Source organism: Marmota monax, unplaced genomic scaffold (genome assembly GCF_021218885.2).
Source record: "Marmota monax isolate L192 unplaced genomic scaffold, Marmota_monax_Labrador192_F-V1.1 WCK01_AAM20220418_F8-fsc00087, whole genome shotgun sequence".
NCBI lineage: Eukaryota > Metazoa > Chordata > Mammalia > Rodentia > Sciuridae > Marmota > Marmota monax.
In genome coordinates, this window is record NW_026693476.1 from 453006 (window position 1) to 479290 (window position 26285).

General features: G+C 39.6%; 1 protein-coding gene across 1 annotated transcript in view; it reads right to left on the bottom strand.

Moving 5' to 3' along the window:
• The window catches only part of Hsd3b1 (hydroxy-delta-5-steroid dehydrogenase, 3 beta- and steroid delta-isomerase 1), a 39733-nt gene extending 16858 nt beyond the window's left edge, over positions 1-22875 (bottom strand). Inside the window, exons 1-2 of the mRNA XM_046458172.2 lie at positions 22720-22875; positions 4391-4599 (exon numbers count right to left, since the gene is read on the bottom strand). Coding sequence (XP_046314128.1) covers positions 4391-4535 — 145 coding nt within the window. The 5' untranslated portion in view covers positions 4536-4599; positions 22720-22875. The remainder of the gene's footprint in view (positions 1-4390; positions 4600-22719) is intronic.
• Between the last annotated feature and the right edge of the window lie 3410 nt (positions 22876-26285).

The window sequence follows — 26285 nt, forward strand, 5'->3', positions numbered from 1 at the left end:
TGGAAGGGCTCAATAAGCCCTTTTATTTCAGACTTCCCTTAGCCACAAGAGTTTTTCTTTAACAATTTCTACATCCAACTTAACTCTCAGAAACCTTTTAAAATAGTTTACCTTCCCTGGGATGAATCCTATAATTCTACTTCCATTTTCACTACTTTTTTTCTTAATTAGCCTCTTGTTCATGTTACCAATGGTAAGAGCTATAAGGGGAAACCGAGATACCCACATAGAAAAGTTTTCTCAGAGGTACCGTTACACAGGGTGCCCAAGAAGAAGGGACCTATTAACCAGAGCATCAACCTGTGCTTGACAAACAGGTGAATATCCCAGTCATATTGAATCTAGCTCCACACACGTGCATAGGAGGCATTCAAGCTACTTCACGTGGACTGCTCCAGGCAGCATTTGTGGGGATGTGGCAAGTCCGGTTCTCAGCATGAAAGCCATTGTACAGTGGCTTTGTATAGTTCCCTTGACCAGCTGTTCCCTTGGGATAACCTAGTGTGGGTCTCCATCAGGAAAAGCCATCTGAGATGGTTCCATCTGGAGCTGTGTATCCTGCATCCACCCAAACAGTCTCTTCCACTCTGTAGCACTTAAAACAAACACACTGCTCCTAAGGGTGTTACTCTCACCGTCCATTTGATGAAAGTAGATGAAACTATTTCTTCAAACCAAACCCTCTGATTTCCATAGAATGTTGGTACTGTCCTTCCTCACATGGGTGGCCAGCTGGTGCCCAAGTCCTAGAGGTGCTCTCTGTTATTCTAGCAGCTTTTCCCAGGAGGTCACTGAGGCTGGTGGTCTGAGTTCAGGCAGACTGAATTCTGAGCTTGGTCTAATCTCAGTCAGACTCAGGCTCTCTTCCATTTTCACTTTAGGCATCCTGGCTAACAATGGCCAAGGGACTGGAAATTTTACTGTTTCCTGGTTAAATGCATTTCCACGTGCATCCAAGGGAGAAACTCCCCAGGTGTTATTCCCATATCCAAATTCCAATGGTAACTTGTGTCCTCAATAAATGTTTGCAAGCACAGCTGCTTTTCTAGACCATGGGTGACCAAGATGCCAGCCAGGGACAGAAGTATTCACATCTCTCACTGTTTTATCATTGGCCTTCCCGCATAATAAGTTTTTGTGAACCAGGGCCATTCTAGCAAATTCCACTTCACTCATCAAGAATGTTCCCTCACCCTTTAGAAGCCAGTTGAAAGTCTCAGGTTGACAGAACTTTGTTTCTGACCAAGTAGCTAGGAAAGAGTTTGATTTATTTGCTTATGTTAATCAAATATCCCTGGAAAACATCTGTGTTTTCTGGTGAAAGAGGATGGGAAATTTCCCATGTGATTTCTGAAGCTTTCCTGGAATAAAGTAACAAAGATGAAACAGAAACGTATAAAGTATTATCTTGCTAGGAAACGGAAATTCACTGCATGGGGGTATATCAGAGGAGTACAATTTCCCAGTACTCCAATATCATTCAGAAGCTGATAAACCCCTTTATCTACAGGGAGGTTTAAAATGGGGTATTGGACAATTTGGGGGTAGCTATCCATTAATTTTCAGGGAAACACACTGTGCTTGAGACAAAGTATACTTTCCTCTAGAATGAACAATGATTCTATGGGACATGAATAGAGCACAATGGAATAGAACAAGTCTGAATAGATGTGTTGAAAGACTTGAGTCTTCCTGTGATACGAGTTTAGTTTTAAAATCTCAGTGAAGGAGGTAATTTCTTCCTCCCTGGGTTCTAGACTTTAAGTAGCATGGAGAAAAGCTTTTGTTCAACTACTCTTCCTGTTGCGGGGGTGGGGTGAGAGTGGAGGGGAACCTGGGATTTTCAATGTAATAGACGGAGAACACACAAGTGTTGCTATGTAATGATATAGATAGTTGTTTTGGTTTGGGGCCAAAAGGGAAAAGCATGTTCTGGCACTTTTTACTCTTTATGTTACAATTTGTGTATATAACCAGCATTTTGAGATGCTTGATTTTGAAGTAAGAGCCTGGAAATCCTTTACCAGTTTATATGATATTATAACAATAACACACATGTAGAGATGCACAGGGCAAAGCATTTGGGAAGGAAAAATACAGCCACTCTCTCAGAACCTCCTTGTGTTCATCCATCAGGAAGCTGTTTGAACCTTGTTCTTTTGCTTTATTAAGGGTACTTCACTGCATAGCTATGATTGGCACTTGGAAAACATTGTGGCAATATGATGGGAAAGAAGGGGATTGGCACAACACTGACAGACTGAGGAGAAACTCAGCAAGAACTATCTGTGTAGCTTTTTCAGCATTTCCCCCTTGAGTGTATAGAATAGGATTTTGGTAGAATCAAGAGGATTTTGTGATCCAGTATGCTTTGTCTTAGAGAGTGATGAGTCAAAAACTGGCCCCAAACCGAAACAACTATATATATCATTATATAACAGCATTTGTGTTTTCTCTGGTCTATTACATTGAAAATCCCAGGTTCCCCTCCACTCTCACCACACCCCCATAACAGGAAGAGTAGTTGAACAAATATGGAAAGTTCTAACCTCTTATAGTATAAAGGGCAGCTGAAAGAGCCACTGTGCTCGTCTCCTCATTCTCCAAGGCAGGACTGGGTCTTTATATCCTGTGCCCTCTGCCTGAGTCTAACAACCTTGAACTCTTGCTGCATGCTCATTGCCCACCCTCTCTTTGACAATTTAGCCTGGGTGAATTGCAAATGTGTTAATATTAAACACTGGCATTTACTTACTAAGATCTTTGTCTTCAATCCTTATCAATGTGTAAGTTGTTGGGGGAAAACTTCAGAGACAGGTGGGTATGGAGGATGGAACCTGAGGTGCTGGTGAAAATATCAGAGAGCCAGTGAGATTTGGGGAAGAGACCAAAGGGTACACCTTGAGGAAACAGCCTGAGAGCTGGTGCAGAGGGGAGGCTGAGTGTGCAGGTGGCACCTGAAGAGAAATAAGGGGAGTGCAGAAACTTGATGCCAACTGAGCAGGATTAATTGGGACACTTTAGGGAGCACAGGTGCAGACTGACCCTAGCAGTAGGTAACCATATCCTCAGAGGTGCCAGGTAGAGTGTCCAAGCTCTTCTCTCTGTGCTCATTTTTTTGTTTAGCTTTAGCCAGTGACTAAGCATCTGCCCCTGTTTTCCTTATTCCTTCCCACAGGCTGCAGTCCCCAGGAGCAGGTAGGGGAAGGGAGAGTGCAGGCTGGAGCTGCCTGCCATTGCCCTGTTGGCTTTTCCTCCTCTGTGTGCTGCATGTCATGCAGTGCATGCTGGTGTGTGTGCAGGAGCTCTGACTGCCTGTAAGAGGCAGTTCTGTGCCAGTCTGAGGTAGGAATGGAGGACCCTGTTGTCCCAAGCATTTTGAGACCTTTTGCTTATTGAGTGGAGGCCACTGTCCAATCCAATATCCACTTCTCTTCCTCTGCTCACCCTTGTCTGCCTTTTGGAGACAATGCCTCCACTTTGTGACTTTGCCTCAGTGTGTTCAATGACAGAAATCACTGGGCTAAAAGTGAGAGTGAAGGCCTTTCCCAGATCCCACCTCTCTGCTTTGCTTCCTGTGCTACTGACATAAACATGCTGAAGGCTGTACACACCTCACAGAGCTGGGCAGTAACTGGCTTTTGTTTTTTCCGCATCTGAGGGTCCTGAGGGCATCCTCCTTACCACTTCCTGACCTTTCTCCTGCCAGGGACCCTCTACCCTGATGCCTGCTGCAGACCTAAAGGTGTTTCAGGCAGTTCCCAAGGGATTCTTTTCCATTTCTCCTTCAGACCACAGTTTACAAGTGTAGCTTTAGTGTGAGTGCCATTCCACAGAATTCATGATTTGTGTATTCCCACAGGTGTCAAAATGCAAACTTGTAACTTTCCCTGTATCTTTCTCTCTGTAGCTTTCTGAGACCTAAATACACAGTTTTACCTTCAATTCATTTTTATTCACTTCCACTGAAAATGCTAAATATACCCCCACCTCCCAACAAAACAGAGCAGAACAGAACAACAGAAACAAAGAAAGAACCCAATTATGGGCAATTAGGAGAGGCAGGGTTCTACTTATGAATGTCTATGTGATAATCTTCTGTTGATGTTACACACCTATTGCCACACCAACCCTTTGCCACAGTAAAGAGTTGTGAGCAAAGGTGAGATCTGATGTGATATTCTCTAGATGGGAAGGAAGGAGATCTAGAGACCCACTGGCTGCCTACTACCACCCTGTCCAGTTGTGAGTCACAAGGATGCAGTCTCCTTAAAGCAATGCCATCCCACATTCCTCCTGATGAGTGTAGACATAGGAGGGGCCTTATGGCTCTAAGTTTGCTTGAGGGTGAGAGAATGGAATCACACTTTCAAGTCTCAAGGTCACTTACTAGAGAATTCCTCCCTGGTTTCCAGCTTGAAGATCTTGTCCAGAGCCCTAATCTCCTGCAGTTCCTCCTCCTTCACCAACAAGTGGATGATCCTCTGGCCTAGAAAGCCTCCTGCTCCTGTCACCAGGCAGCTCCAAGCAGTCATGGCCAATGCAGGAAGCAGAACTCAGCCAGTAGGAAGTGTGAAGACAGGGTGACCCTGCAGAGGGCTAAAGAGAAGTCCAATGAATACAGTACACAGAAAGCCCTTGTGGATGATGTAAGGGAAAAACCCACTCCAACTAATTTCTCTCGCTCTTCTCTCACCACACACATCACTTTCATGATCCCATAATATGTGGGAATTTCTCCCCACCATGCAGGGAGTCAATTATGTAGGGGTCACCAGCTGAGCAGTCTCTACTCCAAGCCAGTTTTGACACTCTCTACCTGGCCATGGTTACAGACCTCATAGGGTAATGTTCCCATTTCCAAGACTGTCCTCTTACAACCTAGACACCAATTGTACGCCCAGAGTTATTTGACCTGTTTTTTTTTTATGCAATTGTCTAAAATTCCTGGTTCTAGCAAATTTCTTCTATTAAGCTTTTATTGAAGTGATTGAGCAGCTCATAGAACTCAGAGAAATATTTGCTTGCATTAGATGGTTATAAAAAAGGAGATTACAGAGAATACAGAAGAAGAGATGGACAGGGTGAGGTGTGGGTGAAAGTACGTGCAGCTTCCTGGTCTGTGCTAGACACACCACACTCCAGGCATCTCCACGTGTACAGCTCTCTGAACTCTGTCCTTTTGGTGTTTCATGGAGAATTCATTGTGTAAACATGGTTTAACCATGGACCAATGTACCAAGACATGATTGGCAGAAAGAGGATGACCGAAAGCAAGCAGACTAGATGGGTGGCTCGGCAGCCCAGTCTGTTTAGATTACTCAGTGTTTCTTCCTAGAGGGTATGGGTTTGGACTCCTCTGGAATGAAGAGGTTTTCATGACCTCCCGTGTCCTGCATTGGCCAGATATAAGAGCAAGGGAATTTAGCAATCACCACATGGGTTCTACTATCAAAAATTTTTATGGTGTGCAAAGGAATAAAACCCATTTTGATATAATTATACAAATGTGAAATATATCTTATACTAATTAGAACCCCAGTCTTGTGGATGTACACTGGTGAGATTCACTGTGGTGTTGTCATATATGTACACAGGAAAATTACGTCTTTGCTATATATATTGAGAAGGGGGATAACTAGGTCAATGGTGGTTCTATTTTAATTTCTTGAGGAATCTTCATACTTTCTTTCCAGTGGTGCAACAATTTGAAGTCTCATCAACAATGTATGAGCACACCCTTTTAACCACATCCCAGCCAACACTTATTGTTACTTGTATTCTTGATAATTGCATTTCTAACTGGAGTAAGATGATATCTCAGTGTTGAAATGAACTCCAATATCATATATATCTAAAAAGACCCAATTAAAAAATATATATATATATATATGACTAGTAAGAGGTATTGTCATGTTTGAATTCTTGACCTAGGTAGTATCTGCATAGTCATGTGACAAATAATACTTCATGGAGTTTTATATTCATATTAATGTGTCTTTCTCCATGTGTGTGTCTTATATGTTGAAAAAAGTTTACATTATATAGTAATAATTTATTTATGATTTATCATCACTGTTCAGAAGTAAAGATGTCTGTAGTTTCCTCTTGATTTTATTCTTTTTTTTTTTTTTTTTTTTTGAGAATTAATGTGTTTATTTCATTAAAAGAACATTGAAGAGTGGATCCAAGATGGCGGACCAGAGAGGCAGCATTTTGGGTTGTTCCATGACCTGGGACTCAAATAATGACAATAATGCTTCTCTTTGAGCAATATTCCTGCCCTGTGTATGAATCATGGCCACCAGCCATTCAGGGCTCTGTAAGACTGGAAGACACCGCACCACACTACGAATGGGAGACACCACATGACACAGATCACCGAAGAGGTTCCGCTTTATTACAAAAGGCTGTGTGTTTATATAGGTCTAAGGAGAGGTCGCAGGGCTGAGGTAGATAACAGGTCACCCGTTTATTGGCAAGCTCTTCCATATGTCAGTTCCAGAGCCCAAGAAGTTAATTCTTATTGGGGCTAAGGCTTCCACCAGCAGGATTTGAACATTGGCACCGGCGGGAACGTTTCACACCAGTGAAAGAAAAAAAGAGGAGAAAGAGGGTCGTTAGGTGCCATGTTGGGGTTTTTCTCTGGGGTGCTGCTGCCATTATATGTTTTCCCAACAGGCTCAAGGTCTCAGTATCAGAGTAGGTCTCCCAACTACTCGCCCACACAGGACTACTGGGTGCCTGAGCGGGACCATTGGCCTCAGCACCTGCACAGCAGAAATCATGGATGCGGCTCCCACACAGGACACTTGGCAGCTTCCCACTGCAGGAACTCTGGCCTGGGCAGCCCCCGTGTGGACCCCTATCTACCAAGGTGGGCCTTCCCTGGTGGCCGCCATCTTGGGACTCTGCAGCAGCAGAAATAGTTCCCTACCAGCAGTAGCCCGCCTGCACCAGAGAAGCTCACACAAGCTCTGAAGTAAGCATGACACAGAGCTCATCTCTGAATTCATCATCCAACGCCATTGTCCAGTTCCCCCCACTGGACCTGACACCCCATTGGCAAAAGCAACCACCTCCATCTTGGGTCTTGGGTCACCTTCATCATTATCTTTAGTGGGGGCAACTTCCAATTTGGAACTCTGGCTGGCCAGGTACCCAGTTTCTTTTTTCTTTCTTTTTTTTTAATTGATTTTTTAAAAAATAAATAACTGTGGAATGCATTACAATTCTTATTACACATATACAGCACAATTTTTCATATCTCTGGCTATATATAAACTATCTTGACACCAATTTGTGTCTTCATACAAGTACTTTGGATAATGATGTCCATTACATTCCACCATTGTTGCTAACCCCCTACCCCCACCCCTCTGTCCTATGTAGAGTTTGTCTATTCCTCCCATGCTTCCCCTCCCTACGCCACTATGAATCAGCCTCCTTATATCAGAGAAAATATTTGGCATTTGTTTTGTATACCCAAAGGACTTAAAATCAGCATACTACAGGGTCACAGTGACATCAATGTTTATAGCAGCACAATTCACAATAGCTAAACTGTGGAATTAACCTAAATGCCCTTCAGTAGATAAATGGATAAAAAAATGTAGCATATACACACAATGGAATTTTACTCAGCAATAAAAGAGAATAAAATCGTGGCATTTGCAGGTAAATGGATGGTGTTGGAGAAGATAAAGCTAAGTGAAATTAGCCAATTCCAAGTACCCAGGTTCTAACTACCCCCTCTCCTCAGCAGCTGCTAACCAGACATAGTGAGTGCCTAACACAAAACAGCTCTCAGTGGGGCAGGTGTGCAGCATCCAAAGCACCATGGTCAAGACCCTTGGAGAGAAAGGTCCCTCATTAGAAAGTAGTAAGGGAGAGGTTGAATGTGATACAGTTTAGAGACTAGTACAGAGACCAGGAACTGGGAGGTCTTCAGGCGAAATAAGGAGATAAGACAATGTGCTCACATCACACGAATGGGCCCAAAAAAAGATCCATGAGATGTAGTCTTTCTTTGGGGATTGGCAGGTCCCATACCCCACTTCCAGGTGCCCTCCAACCAGGACCAACCCTTCCACCCTGGTTACCTTCACCATCCTGAGCTAACAATAGAGGACTCCACCTATTGGATGAGAAGGTAAGCAGGAAAGATAGTGATCTACAAACAAAATAATCCCTGTTTCTTCCTTCAAGATTTTTTGTTTATTCTCCCTCTCTATTCTCCTGCCCTCACATCCCCATCATACATGAAGCCAAGTACTTTGCAGGAATTAGGATTTTGAGGACTAAGATGTCTGAATAGTATAATACAGTTGTGTTGCATATTCTTGTTTGTTTATTTGTTTTCTTTTTTCCACCAATTTTTACTATTTTAACATTTTTTATTTTTCTTAATATATATATATGTGTGTTTATTTTATGTATTCTACTGTCTTTCTACTTACTTATCTACCCAAAATTACTTTCTCTCTCTTCTCCTGCTACTAGTCTTCCTATTTGGTTTTCTTTTCACACTTCCTAAGATATAAAACTCTGTATCCTCTCTTCTTATCTCCTCAGCATATCATCCTTCTCCTCACCCCTGGTTATTTGTCCACCATCAGAAACTGTGAACCCTTTTACAAACCTACTGAGTATATTGTAAATAATAATTGAATTCCTCATCTCTGTACATTGTGACCAAACTGTAAATGTCTTAATAGCAAATATTCATTTTTAGTTGTATATTGTTTATATTGGGATCTGTTAGCATTGTCCTTCACCTCAAAGGAGAGGTATTGGAACCCTACAGTGGCACTTTAAGCCCATTGGGTAAAAATGGTAAGGTCTTGAAAACATAGTGCTAGAAGGGAAGAACATGAAAAGACAAGGGAAGAAAGTGCTCAAAACAAATAAAGATACCACATTATTAGAATGGCCAGCAAAGTAGAAGAAATTACAGAGAAGGGGTTCAGGATATAAGTAATAAAAAATATTCTGTGAATTAAATGATAATACAAGGGAGCAAATGCAGGCAAAAAAGGATCATTTTGACAAAGAGCTATATAAACAAATATAGGAAGAAAAATATTACTTCAATAGGGAGATATAGGTTGTAAAAACAAACAAACAAACAGAAATACTTGAAATGAAAGAAACAATAAACCAAATTAAAAGTTCAATTGAAAGCATCACCAATAGATTAGACCACTTGGAAGACAGGACCTCAGACAATGAAGACAAAATATATAATCTTGAAAAGAATGTAGATCACACAGCGAAAATGGTAAGAAACCATGAGCAGAAAATTCAAGACATATGGGATAAGCATGAAAAGAGCAAATTTAAGAGTTATTGGGATGAGTTATTGAAAGAGTTCCAAACCAAAGGAATGAAAAATCTATTCAATGAAATATCAGAAAAATTTATGAACATAAAAAATGAATTAGAGAACCAAATTCAAGAGGATTACAGGATGCTAAAGGTACAGTATCACAACAAATCCACACCAAGGCACATTGTAATGAAAATGTCTAATATACAGAATAATATTAAAAGCCACCAGAGAAAGGAATCAGATTACATATAGGGGGAAACCAATAAGGATATCTGCAGATTTTTCAACCCAGACCCTGAAAGCTAGAAGATCCTAGAACAACGTACATCAAGCTCTGAAAGAAAATGGATGCCAACCAAGAATCTTATATTCAGCAAAATTAAGCTTTAGATTTAATGGTTAAATAAAAACTTTCCATGATAAACAAAAGTTAAAAGAATTCACAACTAGAAAGCCTGCACTACAGAACATTCTCAGAAAAGTATTCTATAAAGAAGAATTAAAAAACAACAATGAAAATCCACAGAGGGAAGTATTTCACACTAAAGGAAAAACTAATCAAAGGAGAAACCAAGTCAAGGTAAATACCAAAAATAAACAAAAATGGCTGGGAATACAAATCATGACTCAAAAAAACCCTGAATGTTAATAGCCTAAAACTCACCAATAAAAAGACATAGACTGGCAGATTGGATTAAAAAAAGACTCAACAATATGCTGCCTCCAAGTGACTCATCTCATAGGAAAAGACATCCACAGACAGAACATGAAAGGTTGGGGAAAATTATGCCACTCACATGGTCTGCAGAAGCAAGCAAGCGTTTCCATCCTCATATCAAATAAAGTAGACTTTGAGCAAAAGATAATCAAAAGGGATAAAAAAGGATATTTCATATGGCTTTAGGGGGTTATTCATCAACAAGACATAACAATAATAAATTAATATGCTCCAAACAATGGAGAATCTACACTCATCAAACAAACTCTTCTCAAGTTCAAAAGTCAAATAGACCACAACCCAATAATTCTGGGTGATTTTAACACACCTCTCTCACCACTGGATAGATCTTCCAAACAAAAGCTGAACAAAGAAACGATAGAACTCAATAATACAATCAATAACTTACATTAAACTGACATATATAGAATATTTCATCCTTCAATGAATGAATACACTTTCTTCTCAGCAGCACATGGATTCTTCTCTAAAATAGACCATGTATTATGCCACAAAGCAACTCTTAGCAAATTCAAAAACTAGAGATACTACCCTGTATCCTATGAGATCATAATGAAATAAAATTAGAAATCAGTGAAAAAAATTATAAAAGCTACTCCAACACATGGAGACTAAATAATATACTACTGAATAAACAATGGATTGCAAAAGACATCAAGAAGGAGATTGAAAAAATCTTAGAGGTGAATGAGAACACAGATACAACATATTGAAATCTCTGGGACACTAGGAAGGCAGTTCTAAGAGGAAAGTTAATTGCATGAAGTTCATTCCTTAAAAGAAGAAAAAGCCAACAAATAAATGACAACATTATGTCTCAAAAGCCTAGAAAAGAAAAACAAATCAACACCAAAAGCAGCAGCAGAAGAATTTAAAACAACAGAAGACAAGAAATAATTAAAATCAGAGCTGAAATCAATGAAATTGAAACAAAAGAAACAATTGAAAAAGTTGACAGAACAAAAAGTTGATCTTTGAAAAAAATAAATAAAATTGACAAACCTGTAGCCATACTAACAAAGAGAGGAAGAGAGAAAACTCAAATAACAACATCTTTTTCATTAAAAAGGAAATATCACAACAGACACTACAGAAACACAGAAGATAATTAGAAATTATTTTGAAAACCTGTTCTCCAATAAAATAGAAAATATCAAAGGCATCAACAAATTCTAAAGTCAGATGATTTACACATTGAATCAGGATGATATATACAATTTAAACAGATAAGTTTCAAGCAATGAAATAGAAGATGCCATGAGAAGCCTACCTGTTGGGAGTCACCCCGGCTCCAAAGACTAACTTCCCCTTTCCCGGAGAAGAGCCTTCCAATGGTGAGCCCTGCTGGCTCACATGATCCTTACCCACCAATCAGACTAGCACTGCTGGCTCACATGATCCTTACCCACCAATCAGACTAGCCCTGCTGGCTCACATGATCCTTACCCACCAATCAGACTAGCCCTCCTGGCTCACATGATCCTTACTCACCAATCAGAAAGCACCCCATGCCAACTGTCAAACCCTTCAACCATTAAACTGTCATAACTGTCAAACCACCCCCGGCTCTATAAATATATAGAGCTGTTCCTCAATAAACGGGTATTTTCTCTGACGACGAGCCTTGTTTGTTCTTTCACTACCAACCAAGAAAAACTCAGAATTGGGTGGATACCCAGCTGAGTTCTATAAGACCTATAAAGAAGAACTAATACCAATACTCTTCAAAATTATTTTGTGAAGTAGAAACAGAGGGAGCACTTCCAAAGTCATTTCATGAGGCCAATATCACCTTGATTCCAAACCAGGCAAAGGCACATCAAAGAAAGAAAACTTCAGACCAATATCTCCAATGAACATAGATACAAAAATTCTCAATAAAATTCTGACAAATACAATACAAAAACATATCAAAAACAGTGCACTATGATCAAGTGGGATTAATCCCAGGGATGCAAGTTTGATTCAACATATGAAAATCAAAAAATGTAATTCATCACATCAATAAACTTAAAAACAAGAACCATATGATCATCTCAATAGACACAGAAAAACCATTTGACAAAATATAGCATCCCTTCATGTTCAAATAATTCTCAACATTGTAAAAGCTATCTATGCTATGCCCCAGCCCAACATCATTCTAAATGGAGAAAAATTGAAAGCATTTCCTCTAAAAACTGGAACAAGATGGGGATGCCCTCTTTCACCACTTCTATTTAACATAGTTCTTGAAACACTGGCCAGAGAAATTAGACAGACAAAAAAAAAGGAATACAGATAGCAAAAGAAGAACTCAAATTATCAATATTTGCCAACAATATGATTCTATACCTAGAAGACCCAAAACATTCTACCAAAAGACTTCTAGAACTAGTAAATGAATTCAGCAAAGTAGCAGGATACAAAACCAACACCCATAAATCAAAGGCATTTATGTATATAAGTGGCAAATTCTCTGAAAGAGAAACTAGAAAAACTACCCCATTTATAATAGCCTCAAAAAAAAAAATACTTGGGAATTCAACTTAACAAAAGAGGTGAAAGACCTCTACAGTTAAAACTACAGAATGCTAAAGAAGACCTTAGAAGATGGAAACATCTCCCTAATTCTTGGATAGGCAGAATTAATATTGTCAAAATGACCATACTACCGAAAGCAGTATACAGATTTAATGCAATTCCAATTGAAATTCCAATAACATTCCTCATAGAAATAGAAAAAGCAGTCATAAAATGCATCTGGAAAAATAAGAGACCCAGAATAGCCAAAGAAATCCTTAGCAAGAAGATTGAAAAAGGTGGCATCACTATACCAGAGCTTAAACTATACTGCAGAGCAATATTAACAAAAACAGCATGGTATTGGCACCAAAACAGACCTGTAGACCAATGGTACAGAATAGACGACACAGAGACTAACCCACATAATTACAGTTATCTTTTATTAGACAAAGGTGCCAAAAATATACATTGGAGAAAAGATAGCCTCTTCAACAAATGGTACTTGGAAAACTGGAAATCCATATGCAACAAAATGAAATTAAACCTCTATCTCTCACCATGCACAAAACTCAACTCAAAGTGGATCAAGGACCTAGAATTAAAGCAGAGACCCTGCATCTAATAGAAGAAAAAGTAGGCCCAAATCTTCTACTTTCTTGATAAGACTCCTATAGTGCAAGAATTAAAATCAAGAATCAATAAATGGGATGGACTTATATTAAAAAGCTTCTCCTCAGCAAAAGAAACAATCAGTGAGGTGAATAGAGAGCCTACAGCTTGGGAGGAAATTTTTACCACTTGCAGATAGAGCACTAATCTCTACGGTACACAAGAACACAAAAAGCTAAACACCAAAAAAAACAAATAACCCAATCAATAAATGGGCCAAAGACATGAACAGGCACTTCTCAGAAGGTGATATATAATCAATCAATAAGTATATTAAAAAATTTGACCATTTCTAGCAATTAGAGAAATGCAAATCAAAACTACAGTAAGATATCATCTCACTCCTGTCAGTATGGCGGCTATTAAGAATACAAACATCAGTGGCTAGGGTTGTGGCTCAGAAGTAGAGTACTCACCTAGCACATGCAAAGTCCTGGGTTTGATCCTCAGCACCACATAAAAATAAAGATATTGTGCCCAATTACAACTAAAAAATAAATATTAAAAAAGAATACAAACAACAATAAGTGTTGGAGAGGATGTGGGGGAAAAGGCACACTCATACATTGCTGATGGGACTATAAACTGGTGCAGCCAATATGGAAAGCAACATGGAGATTCCTTGGAAAACTGGAATGGAACCCCCTTTGACCCAGCTATCCCACTCCTCAGTTTATACTCAAAGGACTTAAAAACAACATACTACAGGGACACAGGCCTCATCAATGTTTACAGCAGTACAATTCACAATAGCTAAACTGTGGAACCAACCTACATGCCCTTCAGTAGATGAATGGATAAAGAAAATGTGGCCTGTATACACAGTGGAATATTACTCAGCATTAAAAGAGAATAAAGTCATGGCATTTGCAGGTAAATGGATATAGAGTTGGAGAATATAATGCTAAGTAAAGTTAGCCAATCCCAAAAAACAAAATGCCAAATGTTTTCTCTGATATAAGGAGGCTGGTTCATAGGGGGGTTGGAAGGAGGAGCATGGGAGTGTTAAATGAATTCTAAATAGGGCAAAGGGGTGGCAGGGCAGAGGAGGGGTAATGGGGGTATGAAAAACAGTGGAATGAGATGGACATCATTACCCTAAGTACGTGTATGAAGACACGAATGGAGTGAATGTACTTTTTATATAACCAGAGATATGAAAAATGGTACTCTATGTGTGTAATATGAATTTTAATGCATTCTACTGTCATATACAACAAGTTATAATAAAAAATTTTTTAAAACCCAATGTGTTAGTGAAGGGTCAGAGAGATCATCCCAAATGTGAGGGTCAACTTTCTGTTGAGGGAGCCCTAAGACCAACAGACTACTCCAGCAGTATTATGGACCTTGGGTTTGAATGGAGGGCAAAGTGAGGTATAAGAGTGGAAAAGTGTAGAGTTTTGAATCAGAGTGGTGACAGTGTGCTTTAACCCACAAGCAGACCTCAGCAGGCACTGAAAAATATTTCTGTTCAAGGTCTTAGATAAGGATATCTATAGAAGTGGATGTCCAGGGATTAGAACGCAGATGTGTGAAATGCAGGACAGCCCAGAGGAGCTTTAGTGTTGTCTACAATTACCTTTAATGACTGCAATGTCCTGGATGTGTACCAAGTCTGGTGAGGGGCAGATAGTTTCTCCCCATCAAGGTTTATAGGTAAAGCCTCAATCAGGCCTGAGAAAGCTTAAACACGTCTTTAATCATGTGCTGGACTCATTAAGAACGTCGATCTGTAAATTCATTCTGGGACGATATGGATTATTGTAATTTGGACCTAGCACAGTTTCTGGCATTTAGTAGTTACACCATGGATGTTTCTTAAAAAATAGTATTTTTAATGAAAACATCAAGATTTGCCTTTTCACTTATGACTTAAAGAACATTAGTCCAGTGGTATGGTTTTTACAAAACATAGCAGAAGTAAAGCTGAAATCACGAATTTAAAGTTTTTCATTAAAGAATGCTGCTTTATTATTCCTGGTACTTTAGCTTACTTAAACAATATTTATAGTTTATATAAGCTGCAATTTTTCTTCTTAGCTCTATTGTTAGCAGTTTCTCTCTTTTATTAATGCTAGATCATAGGTGAATCGGTATATCAAGATGCTTATGAAACAGTTATTATTCACAAGAACTATACAATCTTAATCGAAACATAAATTTTTCAGTGCTTTAAGATTACATAGTTCTAGTGACAAATGTTATCAGGAACAGAAGAACAGAATAAGAAAAAAAACTCATATACAGTTGAATACTCGATAATATAACTTATTTAATATTTTTCATATCTTTGTTCAAATTTCCATCTTTATTTTATTGAATCATCGGCTATTTGGACATTGGAAAAAAAAAGAACATGGAGATTTCCCTTATTAGTCTCAATTCAGCAAATTGAAATCACTTGCTTTTTAAAGATTAAAAAAATGAAGTGGGGAAGAAACTACTAATATAAATGAATATGTATATGTACATATATATATATATGCATATTAAAATATATATGCACACTTACACACAAAGAGATGCATATGTGTATGGTTGTCTATCGGCATGCTCCTTTTTTGGCAGGAGTTGCACAGTCTTACCACCATCCTTCCCCTCTGTCCCCCCAGTCCATCAGGACTACAGAGCACTATCAAGCGAGGATGTTCCTTGAGCCTCACTGCTGCTGAGTGTGAGCACAGACTTGAGAAGGGGTGTATGGTAGCCCTTTACGCCTTTATCTCTTCCACTTTCAACAACCAGTGATTTAATTGTCCCATCCACTCTCCTAGAAAATTATTACTGAGAACCGTCTCTCTTTGTCTACTGCAGACCAGAGTTGCTTGGTCTGCAGAACTAACATTTGTCTAAGCTTGAGCAAGAATTCTGCTGTGGTCAGTAACCCTCTGAACATTTGTCTCTGGCACTGGGTAAGCAAAGTACAATCCAGAGTTAGTGTCTACTCCTGTCAGGTGCCATGTGTGGCCCTCAGGTCTACCAGCATCAGTATCACTGGCCAGAATGTTCAAGACCTTCCCTCCATGAATTCTGTACCCATCTACTGCCTTTATCCCTTTTGCAGGAAGACAGAGAAATTCCTACTGACAAGATCCCTGAAAGGATGGGAGAAGAACATGTCCTGATTGAGCCCCATCTCTTTCTGCAGTACCATATCCACTTATTTTGTGGACCTAAATGGTCATGTTAATTGGTCACATGGGGACATGGGTTGCCAGTTCTAACAACCTTCCCTACCTGGAAGGAGGTTTTTACGACGGGCGTCATGTCCTACTTGAAAGCACTCCTGATATCCACAGGGTTGCTCCCCACATGGTGGTCCTTTTAGTGCATTGTTTCCTCTGACCTTCTGCCTGACCATGGGAGCATGACTTTTGGCCACTTCCCATGATTCAGTATATGCCCAGACCCAGGGAATTTTGCCATGGTTTGAGTGTCATTTGTGCAGTTCAGCACAATGAGCTGACTTTTTTTTTATCTTCTCCAATCAGAGCTGCTTCCATGAAACATGATGTTGTCATTTCAACTTGGACCTGCCACCCACAAGCAGCTTTCTGTTGGCCAGCTGAGAGCTGTTCCTAGGTCTGGGTCCAAGTGTTGATCGACTTCAGAAGCTCTTTACATAGTCCCAATCCTAGGGAAATGGGTTGTGTGCTCCTGACTACCTCCTCCTTGCCTCCCTCAGGTAGCATGGTCCTGTGTAAACCATTCCTATTTGATTGAGGTCTCTTTGGGAAGTACCATGCCCACTAGATTTCCCTGATGTCACCTAAGACATTGTGGTATTTGTGGTTTCAGGATGAGTTTAGAAAATCTGTTCATGAGGGTGGCTTGAATTAATTATCTGATAGTGGAAAAGAAAAGTGAAAATGGTTAGAATCAAAATGAGCTCACCATGGTCAACCCTTACAAACTATCAAGAAAGGTGGGAGTCATGAAGGAAGTGCTTTTATGCATATTTACCTCAAATCCATGATAAAAGTCTCTGCCAGAAGCAAACTTGCAGGAATGCCATGGTCACCAGGGTTCAAAAAGTACTTCAGCAAGGACATATTCTAGGAACTTTATTTCCATTTTCAACTATCCTCACCATAATTTTTAATCTTTGTGGCTAGATAATATTCTTTCAAAATATTTGATGTAATCCTTCTCAGATTTCTCTATAAAAAAATCTCCCATTGCAACAGCATCTTTTAATGGGCCCACGGTTTTCTAGGGCACACCTATTCTCATTGCCCTGCACTGCTATTACAATGATGAGTCTCATTAACTTTTGGAGAATTTATCTTTAATTATTTTTGTGATTCATTGACAGTATCAAGAAAGTACATTCCATTTCAGTGAAATTTACTGAGTACCAACCTCAGTATTCCCTGGGAGGTGCTGGGAGGCCTTTGTCATCAGCCCTAATTTATGTCCCACTTGGCGATCTTGTAGAGAGAATGTGTCCCTGTGAGCACAGCAGAGGTTACTCTACATGCTATGGGCTGAAGTAATCTGACAATTCCCTGTTTAGCATTAATAGTGCGATAAGGATGTAGTTCCGTGCTTTCTGTTTTATAGTATTGGTTAATAAAGCCATCCCACAATCAGATCCTTCCCCATAACACAATCAAGTGGAAAGAGAGGAAAAGATTCACTTTAAGTTGTATCAGGGCAGCTCCCTTGGGAGTTGTTGTTGGGTTACTTAATTTTACTCCCCCTTCCCTGATTTTTTCAAAGACAACATACCCATCTTTTGGCCAGTACCACAAAATTTTAAAGAGAGCCCCACATAAATGGTTAAATGATTACTGCCAACCAGGCAGTGACATACACCCTTTAATCCCACCTACTCAGGAGGCTGAGGCAGGAGGATCACAAGTTTGAGGCCAGGTTCAGCAACTTAATGAGACCCTGTCTCAAAATAAAAAATGAAAAGGGCTGGGGATGTGGCTCAGTAGTAAGGTGGCCCTCTGTTCAAACCCTGGTACCAATAAATAAATAAAAGATAACTGCCAGATAATCATTCTTGAAAGTTACAGAGCCCAGGTTATCTGGTGACATTTGCAATGCCTCTACTTAAGTTCTTAGTCCTGTGTATCACCTATCACAAAGCATAAAAGTGGCTTGAAGTTTACCTTCCTAAGATATAGCATTTATGTATTGAGGAAATACAGGCAGGCATGGTAAGTCAAAGCTGGGATCCCAATGAGGAGTTGCTTTGGTTATTCTGGGTCTTTTATTTTTCCAATTGAATTTCAGATCTGTTTTTCCTTGTTCTGTGAAGAATGGGATTGGTATTCTGATGAGGATTGCATTGAATGTATATATTGCTTTTGGTAGTAAGGCCAGTTTAGCAATATTAATTCTGCCTATCCATGATCATGGGAAGTCTTTCCACCTTCTTGTGCTTACGTTCAATTTTCTTCAGGGTTTCTTAATTATCATTTCATTTTACCTCCTTAGTTAGATTTATTCCTAGGAATTTTTTGAGGCTATTGTGAATGGAATCATTTTCCTGATTTCTTTCTCACTAGATTCTGTATTGGTGTCTAGGTAAGTTATTTACTTTTTAAGTTGATCCTGTTACTTTTCTGAATGTATTTATTAGCTCTAACAGTCTTCTGATGGAACTTTTAGACTCTTCTAAGTACAGGATCTTATTATCTGCGAACAGTGAATTGGACTTCTTCCTTTCCTATTTTAATCCCTTTGACCTTCTTCCCTTGTTTAGTCATCCTGGCTGGATTTCCTAGTATTATATCAAACAGGAGTGGTGAAAGTAGACACCCCTGTCTTGTTCCAGATTTTAAAGGAAGTTTTCGGATTTTTCACTTTCACTTGGATATTGACTTTGGGTTTGTCATATATATAGCCTAGTTTCTCCGGCCCCTTATGACATCTATGACTCACTTCATGCTGGCACCTGAAACTGACACTTTGAAACAGCCAGCCATCCTGGGTCTTTTACTGTAACTCTGCTGAACTTGTTCCTTAAAACTCTTATGTGACCACCTAACGTGAATCTTTTCATTTATATCTGCTCTCTGCCTTTGCATAGCATCCTGAAACCTGTGGCCAACTTAACCTTTTGGTTCTCTCTCTCTCTCTCTCTCTCTCTCTCTCTCTCTCTCTCTCTCTCTCTCTCTCTCTCCCTCTCCCCCCACCCCGTGTGTGTGTGTGTGTGTGTGTGTGTGTGTGATGTATGATATGCACCTTGAGTGTTGGAAATATTATAGATTAAAATTAAGATTGAAATGGATAAAAGAACTTGTGATTGCTTTGGTCCAGAGACCAAGTGAATCAGGTGGATTTTCAGTGAATTACAACTGGTAGAAGTGGTGTATGTGGCTTTTGAACTTAGTGAAAAACAATGAATTATTAAATTTAATATTCGTCAATACATTTTGACATTTTGTGAGGAAACCAAGGTGTCTAGTACCTTTCAATCACACAGCTACAACTTGGCAATATTAAATTTTTTTTAACCTGTCAATGTCCATTTTATTCACTCTCTGTCTCAGTAACTGGGTCAAGATTTATACTCTACTGGGAAGAGAACTTTGAATCTCCTTTTCAATCTTCTACTTTCACTCACAACAATGTTTTTGATAATACCCCAAATTCTGGGATGTTCTAAATTCAGTGATAGGCCAGAGAATAGAAGAAAAGAAAAGATTTTTTCAAGTTATTGCAATAACAGCAGAGGGCAAAATAAACAAGAAACTTCCCCATAATCCTAAGCAGATGCTGAAGCTCTTGACTCAAAAGGGCACTAGGACAACTATCAAGGGGTCATAGGGAGCTGCTTTCCACCCAGAACACTCACCAAGTACTTCTTACAGATTAGCCCCCTATCCCCAAACCTCCCCTGCTAAGCACTGTCCTGCTCATCTATGGCCAGTGGAGATCACAAGCACTTTCCTTTCCCAAGGTTTATCCAATGCTCTTAGCTCTGGTGTGGCAGACATATCCCATCCTATAACCTGTTCTAATGCTGGTAGCTATGGAACCTGCCCAGGACCTGGTTTCTGCTTCACCCGGCTATCATTTGTTTGGAATGGGTCAATAAGCCCTTTTATTTCAGACTTCCTTTGGCCTCAAGAGTTTTGCTTTAACAGTTTCTACATCCATTTTAATTCTCAAAAACCTTTTAAAATAGTCCAACTTTCCTGGGATGATTCCTGTAATTGTAACTCCATTTTCACTACCTTTTTCTTAATTAGCCTCTTGTTTATGTTAGCAATGGTAAGAGCTATAAAGCGAAACTGAGACACCCAAATAGAAAAGTTTTCTCATAGGTACAGTTACACAGGGTACCCAAGGAGAAGGGTCCCCATTAAATCAGAGCGTCTAACACGACATGGGGGATGAGCTTAATAAACAGTTGAATATTCCAGTCATATTGAATCTAGCTCCACACACGTGCATAGGAAGCATTAAAGCTGCTTCACGTGGGCTGCTCCAGGCAGCATTTATGGGGATGTGGCAAGTCCTGTTCTCAGCATGAAAGCCATTGTACAGTGACTTTATATAGTTCCCCTGGCCAAATGTTCCCTTGGGACAACCCTGTGTAGGTCTGCATCAGGAAAAGCCATCTGAGTGGTTCCGTCTGGAGCTGTGTATCTTGCATCAACCCAAACATTCTCTTCCACTCTGTAGCACTTAAAACAAACACACTGCTCTGCAGAGTTGAAGTGAAAGTAAAGGATTTTACTCTCATCATCCATTTGAAGAAAGTAAATGAAACTATTTCTTCAAACCAAACCCTCTGATTTCCATAGAATGTTGGAACTGTGCTTCCCAACAGTAATGGCATGGTGCCCAGAGTCCTAAAAGTACTCTCTGTTACTCCAGCAATTTTTCCCAGGGAGTCACTCTGAAGCTGGTGGTCTAAGTTCAGGCAGACTGAATTCTGAGCTTGGTCTAGCCTCAGTCAGACTCAGGCTCTCTTCCATTTTCACTTTAGGCATCCTGGCTAACAAGGACCAAGGGACTGGAAATGTTACTGTTTCCTAATTAAATGCATCCAAGGGAGAAACTCCCCAGGTGTTAGTGCTGTCTCTAAATATCAGTGGTTAATGGCATCCTCAGTAAATTGTTGCAAGCATAGCTATTCTTGAACACCATGAGAGGACTTCCCTGGGACGTCTCCACATCCCTCACACTGATATCATTGGCCTTTCCACGTAATAAGTTTTTGTGAGCCAAGGGCCATGCTAGCAAATTCCACTTCACTCACCAAAAATGCCCATTCACCCTTTAGAAGCCAGTTGGAAGTCTCAGATTGACCGACCTGTGCTTCTGATCAACTAGCTTAGAAGGGGTTTGATTAATTTGCTTAAGTGATTCAAACATCCCAGGCATACATCTATATTTTCTGGTGCAAGAGGATGGGAAATTTCCCTTCAATTTCTGAAGTTTCCCTGGAACAAAATAATAAAGATGAAATAGAAAGGTATAAAATATATTCATTCTGGGAAAAGGAAATTTACTGCATGGGGGTATATCAGAGGAGTACAATTTCCCACTACTCCAATGTCATTCAGAAGCCTATAAACCCCCTTTCCTACAAGGGAGGTGCAAAATAGCATATGTAGACAATTTGGGGGTAGTTAGCTATTAATTTGTAGGGAAACTCCCTGTGCTTGGGACAAAGTACACTTGCCCCTGGAATGAACAATGATTGGTAAATCATTCTCTATGGGATGCGAATAGAGGACTATGGAAAAGGACAGGTCTGGGCAGATGTGTTGACAGGCTTGAGTCTTCCTGTGATATGAGTTTAGTTAATGAAATTTCAGCGAGGTAATTTCTTCCTCCCTGGGTTCAGGAATTTAAGCATCAAGGAGAAATCAGGGGGAAGCTTGTTCTGGCATTTGGTGCTCTTTATGTTCCAATTATGTAGCTAACCAGCATTTTGAGGTTCTCGATTTTGGGGTGAGAATCCCTGAAATCTTTCATCAGTTTACTCTATAGGATGTTACAACAATGAATAGAGGTGTACAGACTAATTTGGCAAAACATCTGGGAAGGAGACAGCCACTTTTCAGAACCTCCTTGTGTTCATGCATCAGGAGGCTGTTTGAACCTTGTTCCTTTGCTTTCTTAAGGGTACCTCACTGCATAACTATGATGGGCACTTGGAAAATCGTGAGGCAATATGATTGGACCCAGGGGCTTGGGACAATGCTGACAGACTGAGGAGAGAAACTCAGCAAGAACTGTCTGTGGAGCTATTTCAGCATTCCTTCCTTTAGGGTATAGGACAGGACCCTGGTAGAATGAAGAGATATTTATGACTCACTATGCTGTGCCTTAGAGAGTGACATGAGTCAAAGTCTGGCCCAAAATCACAACAACAAAATATATCATTATATAATTAAACTTTTGCTTTCTCCAGTCTATCTTGGTGAATATCCCATGTTCACATCTGCTCCCCACCCCTGCAACATGAAGAGTAGTTCAAAAGAACACAGAGAGTTCTAACCTGCTATAGCGCAGAGTGCAGCTGAACGAGCCTCGGGGCTGGTCTCCTCATTCTTCAAGGCAGGACTGGGGCTTTAAATGCTATGCCCTCTGCTGGAGTCTAACGACCTTGAACTCTTGCTGCAAGCTTCATTGCCCATCCTCTCTTTGACAATTTAGTCCTGGCTAGTTGAAAATGTGTTTTTAAACACTGGTGTTTGTTTAAAAAGATGTTATTCCTTATCAATGTGTCGACTGTTGGGGTAAAAGTTCAGTGGCAAGTTAGGATGGAGGATGGAACCGTTTCACAACTAATCTACACAATGTATTCCTGTCAGCACAGTGGTGCACACCTATAATCCCAGCTACTCTGGAGTGCTAGACAGGGGCATGGAGAGTTTGAGGTCAATCTGGACAATGTGGTGAAATGCTGTCTTTTTGTTTTGTTTTTTTTTTAATATTTATTTATTTATTTTTTTTGTATATAAATCCACTTTTATTCCTTTTTTTATGGTTTTTCTTCCTCAAAATTTTCTTTTTTTTTATTCGTTGTTCAAAACATTATAAAGCTCTTGACATATCATATTTCATACATTAGATTCAAGTTGGTTATGAACTCCCAATTTTACCCCAAATACAGATTGCAGAATCACATCGGTTACACATCCACATTTATACATAATGCCCTATTAGTAACTGTTGTATTCTGCTACCTTTCCTATCCTCTACTATCCCCCCTCCCTCCCCTCCCATCTTCTCTCTCTACCCCATCCACTGTAATTCATTTCTCTCCTTGTTTATTTTCCCATTCCCCTCACAACCTCTTATATGTAATTTTGTATAACAATGAGGGTCTCCCTCCATTACCATGCAATTTCCCTTTTCTCTCCCTTTCCATCCCACCTCATGTATCTGTTTAATGTTAATCTTTTCTTCCTGCTCTTCCTCCCTGCTCTGTTCTTAGTTGCTCTCATTATATCAAAGAAGACATTTGGTATTTGTTTTTTAGGGATTGGCTAGCTTCACTAAGCATAATCTGCTCTAGTGCCATCCATTTCCCTGCAAATTCTATGATTTTGTCATTTTTTAGTGCTGCGTAATACTCCATGGTGTATAAATGCCACATTTTTTTTATCCATTCATCTATTGAAGGTCATCTGGGTTGGTTCCACAGTCTAGCAATTGTGAATTGTGCTGCTATGAACATCGATGTAGCAGTATCCCTGTAGTACGCTCTTTTAAGGTCTTCAGGGAAAAGTCCAAGAAGGGCAATAGCTGGGTCAAATGGTGGTTCCATTCCCAGCTTTCCCAGGAATCTCCATACTGCTTTCCAGATTGGCCGCACCAGTTTGCAGTCCCACCAGCAATGTACAAGAGTACCCTTTTCCCCACATCCTCTCCAGCACTTGTTGTTGTTTGACTTCATAATGGCTGACAATCTTACTGGAGTGAGATGGTATCTTAGGGTGGTTTTGGTTGGCATTTCTCTGACTGCTAGAGATGGTGAGCATTTTTTCATGTACTTGTTGATTGATTGTATGTCCTCCTCTGAGAAGTGTCTGTTCAGGTCTTTGGCCCATTTGTTGATTGGGTTATTTGTTTTCTTATTGTTTAATTTTTTGAGTTCTTTGTATACTCTGGATATTAGGGCTCTATCTGAAGTGTGAGGAGTAAAAATTTGTTCCCATGATGTAGGCTCCCTATTTACCTCTTTTATTGTTTCTCTTGCTGAGAGAAAACTTTTCAGTTTAAGTAAGTCCCATTTGTTGATTCTTGTTATCAACTTTTGTGCTATGGGTGTCCTATTAAGGAATTTGGAGCCCGACCCTACAATATGTAGATCGGCGCCAACTTTTTCTTCTATCAGACGCAGAGTCTCTGATTTGATATCTAGCTCCTTGATCCACTTTGAGTTAACTTTTGTGCATGGCGAGAGGAGGGGATTCAGTTTCATTTTGTTGCATACGGATTTCCAGTTTTCCCAGCACCATTTGTTGAAGGTGCTATCCTCCCTCCATTGCATGCTTTTAGCTCCTTTATCAAATATAAGATAGTTGTAGCTTTGTGGATTAGTCTCTGTGTCCTCTATTCTGTACCATTGGTCCACCCTCCTGTTTTGGTACCAGTACCATGCTGTTTTTGTTACTATTGCTCTGTAATATAGTTTTAAGTCTGGTATCGCTATACCGCCTGATTTGCACTTCCTGCTTAGAATTGCTTTTGCTATTCTGGGTCTTTTATTTTTCCATATGAATTTCATGATTGCTTTATCCATTTCTACAAGAAATGCCGTTGGGATTTTGATTGGCATTGCATTAAACCTATAGAGAACTTTTGGTAATATCGCCATTTTGATGATGTTAGTTCTGCCTATCAATGAACAGGATATATTTTTCCATCTTCTAAGATCTTCTTCTACTTCTCTTTTTAGGGTTTTGTAGTTTTCATTGTATAAATCTTTCACCTCTTGTGTTAGGTTGATTCCCAAGTATTTTATTTTTTTTGAGGATATTGTGAATGGAGTGTTTTTCCTCATTTCCGTTTCAGAAGTTTTGTCGCTGATATACAGAAATGCCTTTGATTTATGCGTGTTGATTTTATATCCTGCCACTTTGCTGAATTCATTTATTAGTTCTAGTAGTTTTTTTGTAGACCCTTTTGGGTCTTCTAGGTATAGAATCATGTCATCTGCAAATAGTGATAATTTAAGTTCTTCCTTTCCTATTTTTATGCCTTTAATTTCTTTCGTCTGTCTAATTGCTCTGGCCAGTGTTTCGAGAACTATATTGAATAGAAGTGGTGATAGAGGGCATCCCTGTCTTGTTCCAGATTTTAGGGGGAATGCCTTCAATTTTTCTCCATTGAGAATGATGCTAGCCTGAGGCTTAGCATAGATAGCTTTTACAATGTCGAGGTAAGTTCCTGTTATCCCTAGTTTTTCTAATGTTTTGAACATAAAGGGATGCTGTACTTTGTCGAATGCTTTTTCTGCGTCTATTGAGATGATCATATGGTTCTTATTTTTAAGTCTATTGATGTGGTGAATAACATTTATTGATTTCCGTATATTGAACCATCCTTGCATCCCAGGGATGAATCCTACTTGATCATGGTGCACAATTTTTTTGAGGTGCCTTTGTATCCGATTCGCCAGAATTTTATTGAGGATTTTTGCATCTAGGTTCATCAGAGATATTGGTCTGTAGTTTTCTTTCTTTGAGGTGTCTTTGTCTGGTTTCGGAATCAGGGTGATGTTGGCCTCATAGAATGAGTTTGGCAGAGCTCCTTCTTTTTCTATTTCCTGAAATAACTTGAAAAATATTGGTATTAATTCTTCCTTAAAGGTTTTGTAAAACTCCGCTGTATACCCATCCGGTCCTGGGCTTTTCTTGGTTGGAAGTCTTTTGATTGCTTCTTCTATTTCATCTATTGTTATTGGTCTGTTTAAGTTGTGAGTATCCTCCTGACTCAGTCTGGGCAAATCATATGACTTAAGGAATTTATCGATGTCTTCACTATCTTCTATTTTATTGGAATATAGGTTTTCAAAATAATTTCTAATTGTCTTCTGTATTTCTGTAGCGTCTG